The sequence below is a fragment of the Nuphar pumila genome, chromosome 5 (genome assembly GCF_984573655.1).
Source record: "Nuphar pumila chromosome 5, dmNupPumi1.hap1.1, whole genome shotgun sequence".
Taxonomy (NCBI): Eukaryota; Viridiplantae; Streptophyta; class Magnoliopsida; order Nymphaeales; family Nymphaeaceae; genus Nuphar; species Nuphar pumila.
Window position 1 is genome coordinate 112,229,875 of NC_143253.1, and position 8,122 is coordinate 112,237,996.

The 8,122-nt window shown below is 39.4% G+C and overlaps 1 protein-coding gene and 2 pseudogenes across 1 annotated transcript; all 3 read left to right on the forward strand.

Annotated features, from left to right (window-relative positions):
• Positions 1 to 1,401: 1,401 nt before the first annotated feature.
• Positions 1,402 to 1,770, forward strand: LOC149838152 (ethylene-responsive transcription factor ERF019-like). The gene has a single exon (XM_090008197.1). It carries the CDS (start codon positions 1,402 to 1,404, stop codon positions 1,768 to 1,770), a length of 369 nt encoding a protein of 122 aa, XP_089864323.1.
• A 2,628-nt stretch (positions 1,771 to 4,398) lies between these two features.
• On the forward strand, positions 4,399 to 5,044 carry LOC149838153 (ethylene-responsive transcription factor ERF019 pseudogene; annotated as a pseudogene).
• A 1,047-nt stretch (positions 5,045 to 6,091) lies between these two features.
• Positions 6,092 to 6,583, forward strand: LOC149838154 (ethylene-responsive transcription factor ERF019 pseudogene; annotated as a pseudogene).
• The last annotated feature ends 1,539 nt before the right edge of the window (positions 6,584 to 8,122 follow it).

The window sequence follows — 8,122 nt, forward strand, 5'->3', positions numbered from 1 at the left end:
AAGTCATTCAACAGTTTGGGCAATGGGTCTCCCTCTTTAATAGGTGAGCACTCACTAAGTGGCTCTACTTAGTCGGGGCAAAACACTTATATAAGTTTTCTGCTCAAAGAGAGAAGGCATATTTGCAACCAGGATTCGAGCAGAAGACATGTATATATATATAAACCCGTAACAGTGGATGGGTTTTCATCCAACTATTTATGTAAAAAAATTTGTTGAACCTGCTCTTGAATCATCCGATTTTGATGAATAAATGAGATTTGTTTTAAGGTTTTAAATCAATGGCTCATAATCATCATAAATATTGAAGCATTCAAAAATCATATTTTTCATAAAAAATACACGATAAAACATTTGATTCCTGGCAAATTCACCTTGCCAAGCACATCCACATAGTTGGATTTACAAAATGAATGTTAAAAATACTCATATTTCTAGTTCTCATATTTTAGCGATTATATATATATATATATATATATATAAGAGAAGTTTTGGGATGAAGGCGTAGTTGTTGTTGTTGTATATATAAAAGAGAAGTGTTAACGTATTTGTTTCAGTTAGTCTACCAAAAAGTTTGCAGCTTCAACGTCTATTTAATTGTCAATCTTGTATTTTTAAAAACGGGCCCGAGAAATGTTAGTTTTTTGAGCCACCGGCCACCAATAATTTCTGAGTTATAAACACGTGTTTATATATGTGTGTGTGCGCGTGTGTAACCACGCATGTTCACATGCGTGGATTCTACCCCAACAAAAATCTTCTATATTTTACCACAATATTTTCAAAAGCCCATTTAACTCTAAAAATGTGATCTATTTTGATACTACTGCTATATTAACGTGATATTTTTCTTGACAAAATATTTGGCCTTAATATTTTTATATTTTTTCCTTTATTTTATATGTTGTGTATATATTTAGTATTTCATATTTGTCATCATTTCTCTAGATTCTCTTCAAAAAAATGGGGAAAAAAAGAGAGAAATTTATCTGGAGGTTGTATCCCTCGTAGAGAAAATCCTGATACCCAGATTTCATAATATCGACCCCTTATTTTTTTGTTGGAGAGGTTTGTTTAGGAAATTATTTGTGGCCCATTTTCAGTGAGAGAAAGGGAGAGGGCCCCCTGCCATTCCAAAAAGCCTAATGAGGAATTTTCCTTTTTCTACTTTGACCTCTCATGGAGTAAGACTTAATACCAAACCCATTTAGGATCTTTGCCAAAGTCATCTCTTCTCACGTTCTCTAATTCAAGCATTCATAATGTCAACCTTGACCTTTGAATCTTCAACCTATATAAGGACCCCTTAGCTTCAGTGCCCCCATCAAGGCTAGTCATTGCATCTCTAGCAACCACCATTACCAGCCAGAGAACCCGGCCGCTCACAGTAATCCCGGCAAGATGAGAAGGCTGGAACAGGTACATAGTGCCGACTCTGATGCCCAAAATCCATACAAAGGCATTCGTCGCAGGAAATGGGGGAAGTGGGTCTCGGAAGTCCGTTTGCCGGGTTCGAGAGACCGCCTATGGCTGGGCTCATACTCTACCCCGGAGGCTGCAGCTATCGCGCACGACACAGCTTTGTTCTGCCTACGAGGGCCGGATGCAGTTAACAGCCTGAATTTCCCCAGAAGCATTAATCCGTTATTCCTCGTGTTCGACATGTCGCCGAAGTCCATAAAGAGGGTTGCGGTAGAGGAGGGCATGGCCATGGATGCAGAGTTGATGTCTAAGGTACTAGTGCAGGAGAATGGCAGCAGAGTGCAGTGAAGCTATGAGAGTGCAACCCAAGAGCTCAAGATATGGGAATCAGATGAGGACTTCTCCCAAGGCTATGTACTGAACCAGCTATGCCATGAGGAGTTGAGCATCTCAGTAGATGATATGGAAATATGCTTGTAGATTGAATATGATAAATCATATTAGATTGTTGTAATACATTTTCCTGGGGATGATTCCTTGAGTAAATTATGGGGTTGCCTAGAAAACCATTTTGCATTTGTTTTGACACACTGACAAACAAATTTTGAAAAAAAAGAGCAGTGTTAAACTTAAAAAGGAGGATGATATTTTAATTAAAGATAATCACCTACCGGCTTTTTTCTTTTTTTGAAGCTTTGGGTTCAAGGACTTCCAGAATGGATTGGGAAAAGTACATGATCTGAACTTAATATGAAGATCACATCTGTCGCATTAGATGTGCAAAAAACCTGAAAAAAATAAAAATATTACATTTTTTCACTTCACTAAGGGGTTCTTTATGACGTGGGTAGCAAATATTATCCCATCTCTCTCTCTCTCTCTCTCTCTCTCTCTCTCTCAGAGAGAGAGAGAGAGAGAAGTATTTGGTACCCGGGTGAGGAGACCCCTAGTTGGAACTCATAATAGGAAGTTGTTTTGACCAAATCTAAACCCATCGATGTGTTCTGCATGATCAAAGTAGTAGGAAATGACTCTCGGATCATATTTTTTTCAATGTAAAATTACTACTTTATTAGGGTTGAAAACTTGGTACATTTCAAGCAGTTAATTTGTTAATCCCCACAAGATCTTACATGCACGTTGGAATAACGTGATCCAAGCACTAGTTTCTACTAACCCACACATGTACATGTTGGATGTGCAAAAAAGCATAAAATAAAATAAAAAATATTACAGTTATCCACTTTCTCTCATGCACTGATAAGATTTCCACTTCTTATAAGTTGAACCAATTTGTTGTGGCATGTGGATGATGATTATCAAAATATCAAAAAACCCACCTAATTCACAAGCATCTAAGACCAGTATTTTGTATTATTGGAAGCTAAAACAAATCTTTATACTAACGCCAGGTAGGTTAGTCCTCAGTTAATTTTGAAAAAGCTTGTGTTTGATCTGCATAAATAAAACTTTGTCGCTTTTACGAAATTAGCAAACGTTAGATGCATTCTTTGAAACATGCTATGGCGAGCAAGACCAAAAGCAAGCCTGCAAGCAAGGAATAGGTTGGGTATAGGAACAGCGAACAGAGTGTTCATTCTCATAAAAAAAGATGAGAGAGAGAGAGCCAGTTACACACATACATCAACTTTCCACATTTATTTTACAGAGAGTTGTACACATACATCACTTTTCACATTTATTTAAGAGAGAGAAGTACGGTCTGGGTGGAGAGAGAGAGAGAGAGTACACACATATATCAACTTACCACATATTTATACATAGAGAGAGAGTACACATACATCAACCTATCACATTTATTAGCTCAAGATCCGGTCTCGTTGGAGACAGAGAGAGAGAGAACTACACACAGACATCAACTGACCACATTTATTAGCTCAAGGTCCGGTCTGGTTGGAGCCCTCGGGCTCAATGAGTAGACCCTACTGTCTTAACTGAGAATCAACGCAAGTTTCTGTTCGATTTGACTTTCACAGACTGGCAGACAGCCATGGCCCATGGCCCAGCACTGAGCCCTTTTCAAAATCAAGCGGGTTCCTGTGCTGGGTTCAGATCCTGTACCATCTTCCTGGATTCCTTACCCTGATCCATGTAGACGGGATTGTAAACAAGGAATCACCCAGGTGATTTCTTTGAAGATTTGTGTAAAATTAATGGCTGATCAGAACCTGGTCCTACCAGATCCAAAGAGTAATTGCTTGAAACAAGTCTGTGTTCGAGTCCAAGTGGGCTGAGGATCAAAGCCTACCTAAATGGATACTCTTTCCTTCTCCATTAGTAGTCCCAAATGTTGTAGTTGGACCTAGTTCATGTAAAACAGTAAAACCAAGTGTTCAACCCATTGATGACCTGCCCAAGGGTGTTGTCAGTGTAAAAAAGTAGGACGCAAAAATCTGCTATAATTTAATAATATCATGATTTAATCACAATCTTTTCAAAACTGTATTTTCAATATATTACCTCTTGCAGAATACCACTATATTAACATGGTATTTTCATGATAACGAAAACTTAAATTTTTATATTTAATATTTTTTACATTTCTACATATTTCCTATATTTTTAATATTTTACATTTGCCATTATTCCCTGATCTGGATTCTCTTGAGAAAGCCCCAAGAAAAACAGTGGGGGGGAGAGAGCCAAAAAATGCTCATGATACCAACATTTATACGATATTGGTCCTGTTTATGATGGGCAATAATTGGGTAGGAGTTATGTTTGGCCCGTTTTCAGTGGGGGAGGGACCCAAAAATGCCAAGTAATCGTTCCTTCTCCTAATTTGACCTCATGGAGTCTGACTTGGCAACATCCCATTAGGATGACTTGGCTAAAGTCTAGTCTTCTCTCCTCCCGTTCTCTAATTCAAGCATTCAAAATGTCAACTCTGACTTTTTCATCTTCTTCAACCTCTACATATTTATAAGCCTCCCCCACCCCCCTAGTTTTAGTCCCCCATCAAGGCTCTCTTTGCAGTTGCGTCTCTAGCAACCACGATTACCTACCGGAGAACCGGGCAGCTCACAGTGCAGTCCGGCAAGATGCGAAGGTCGGAACAGGTACAGAGTGCCGACGCAGATGCCCGAAATCCATACAAAGGCATTCGTCGGAGGAAATGGGGGAAGTGGGTCTCGGAGATCCGTTTGCCGGGTTCGAGAGACCGCCTATGGCTGGGCTCGTACTCTACTCCAGAGGCTGCAGCTATCGCGCATGACACGGCCGTGTTCTGCCTTCGAGGGCCGGATGCAGTTAACAGCCTGAATTTCCCCTGGAGCATTAATCCAGCGATCCTCAGGCTGGACATGTCGCCAAAGTCCATTAGGAGAGTTGCTGAAGAGGCAGGCATGGCCATGGATGTAGAGTTGATGTCTAAGGTACTAGTGCAGGAGAGTGGCAGCACAGTGCAGGGAAGCTATGAGGGTGCAACCCAAGAATTCAATATATGGGAATTAGATGAGGAAGACTTCTCCCGGGGCCATGTACCCAACCGGCTAAGAGAAGGGGAGTTGAGCATCTCAGTGGATGATATGGAAATATGGTTGTAGTAAGATCACTGTTGGATGGTTGATATACATTTTTCTAAGTTAATTCCTTCAATCAATTGTGGGGTGTCCTAGAAAACCATTTTGCATATGTTTCGACACATTTATATAAAAAGAAAAAAAATCAATATTTAAGACAGAAGCGTAATCTCTCTCTCTCTCTCTCTCTCTCTATATATATATATATATATACACACACACACACACGTGTGTGTGTCTGCTAGTTTGACGCTCGTTTCCCCACTGCTAAATAATGGCATGGCCAATTTTCAGGTTGACATCTAAGTTTTCAGCATAATTTGAAATGTACATTTGCTTAAGAAAAAATTTAGAACTATGCGTAAACTTTGCTCTGATTAATGAAAAAAACCCACAGCAGTTTTGGCATTAGCAAAATCTCAAATTAAACTTTTAAAAATTTATGAATTACTTTTTCTCTCTTATTCTTGAAACTTCACACTCTTTTCTATAAGATGCACCAATTTGTTTGGGGGCATGGGGTTGATGATTATCTAAATATCAATCATTATAAGGATTGGTTTCCTGTGACCAACTTTCACAGGATTCAAAGGTGAAGCATTTTGCATCTTCCACTAGTCAAAAAACTTGAATTTCTTAGAATTTCCATTTTCTCTATATTTCCTATATATTTTGTATATTTTATGTTTTCCATTATTTTCTCTAGTTTCTCTAGAGAAAGTCCCAAAAAAATAATTAATCTTGAGGTTCTCTTTCCCACAGAAAATCCTGATACCGGATTTATGATATTGGCTATGTTAATTATTGGACATAGGAATTACCCGTGGCTTATTTTTAGTGGGGGTAGGGGGTGGTGGGGCCCAATAGCCTAATGGATTTGTTCCTTCTACTTTGACCTCATTGAGTCTTCTGACTTAAATAACAACCCATTATGATGGCTTGACCAAAATGATATGCTCAGGTTCCCAAATAATTGAAGAATTCAAAATGTCAATCTTGGATTATATATACTACTAATAATAATAAAATGTCAACCTTGACTTTTCCATATTCAACCTATATAAGACGCCCCCTTGGCTTTAGTCCTCATGAAGGATCATTGCTACTCTCTGCATTAATCCTGCAAGATGCGAAGATCAGAACATAGTGCCGATGCAGACATCCGAAATCCATACAAGGGTGTTCGTCGTAGGAAATGGGGGAAGTGGGTCTCAGAGGTCCGCTTGCCGGGTTCGAGAGACCGTCTATGGCTGGGCTCGTACTCTACCCCAGAGGCTGCAGCGATCGCGCATGACACGGCCGTGTTCTGCCTTCGAGGGCCGGATGCAGTTAAGAGCCTGAATTTTCCCAAAAACGTTAATCTGGCATTCCTTGGCATGTCGCCGAAATCCGTAAAGAGAGTTGCTGCAGAGGCAGGCATGGCCATAGACGGGGAGTTGATGTCTAAGGTACTAGTGCAGGAGAATGGCAGCAGAGTGCAGGGAAGCTATGAGAGTGCAACCCAAGAGCTCAAGATATGGGAATCAGATGAGGAAGACTTTTCCCAAGGCTATGCACTGAACCAGCTATGCCATGAGGAGTTGAGCATCTCAGTAGATGATATGGAAATATGCTTGTAGTTTCCTGTGTTTTTATCTGTCCTAGGAGTAATTCCTCGAGTCAATTATGTGGTTGCACAGAAAACCATTTTGCATATGTTTGTCACATTGATTAAAAAAACATGAGAAAAAAAAATCTATGAAAGCCAATTTCTAGCCATCCATATGCATTTATCTCAAGCCGTTGGTTTCTCGAGTTCTCTCCCCTTCTTGACATTGTTTCAGCTGAAAGGGGAGTTCGGCGACGAGCTCCCAAACTCGCTCGCTTCGTCAAGCTCTTGTAGTGGAGTATATAGCTTTGTTCTTTGAGGAAAGTTGCTTTGCTCGTTCTGCTTTTAGTCAAATACATTGCAAAGGTATTCGGCTAAGTATTAGATCTACTCTCAAACATGGTCTCAAGTTAATATATCGGCAACTTATCCTCTCATATCGCATATCGGCTATATATAGCTTATATATCGTTAATTTATCGACAACTTAGTTATCATTAAAATATACAAGAAAAGCAGTAAATTTGATGCACTAATTTAATTTAATTAGCTGCAACTGTCATTTAATCTTATGTAAACAAAGAATTCATATACAAACTCGTGAACTTAGATATGGAAAAAAACTGCAAAAGTAGAAGGCAATTATCACTGCAGCAAATGTTCAATGAAACAGTGATGAAAAATAAAAAATATCAAAATATTGGAACACAGAAAGGCATGAGAAAAAATCTAAAAAAAAGTAGAGTAAAACCTACAAAGATTTGCACAAAATTAAGAAGACTAAACGCCCAACCACGACAAACCCATAAAGTGAAAGAAAAAAAAGAGAAAGATAATAAAGGAAAAATAAAAAATAGTTACCTTCTATAACAATGGATGACAAAATATCAATAAATTGAGCTGAACTCTCCCAAATGATTACCTTAAAAATCAGTTTCTTCCTAAACCCATATCATTTTGGAAGACAAAATCTGGAAAAAACAAAAATAAAGAAAAATATTATGGGTTTTATTTAAAACTTATAGTGATATATCGGTTTACCCATTTTTTTAGCTGTTTTTTGAGAATTTTATAGGTTTTGAGACAAATGGAGATATATCGCTATAAATAAACTATATATAGCCTATATTGTTATCATGCTCTCAAGCACAAGGGCAGTTGATTCGGAAAAGAATATATTTTTGTGTTTGTGTGGAAACTAGGGATGGCAGTAGACCGGTGGAAAACGGGCCCTACCCCGCCTCGCCCCAATTCGACCGGAGATGGAGGTTAAAATCAAAACCTGTGTGGGGATGGAGGCAGGGATAGACTTACACTTTTCTCTGCCCCGCCCCGTCCCCGATCATTCTTTAGAGATGGCAGCGGACCAAGGGGAAATGGGACCCCACCCCGCCTCACCCCATTTGGACTGGGGATGGAGGACATGAAACGGGGATGAAGGCAGGGATGGAGGTTATAATCAAAACCCGTGGGGCGATGGAGGGCAGGATTTTGAAACGGGGTGGGGATGGAGGACATGAAACGGGGATGAAGGCAGGGATGGAGGTTATAATCAAAACCCGTGGGGCGA

What these genes read in the sequence shown, in the direction of transcription:
- LOC149838152 (XM_090008197.1), top strand. Translation starts at nt 1,402, where the DNA reads ATGAGAAGGCTGGAACAGGTACATAGTGCCGACTCTGATGCCCAAAAT.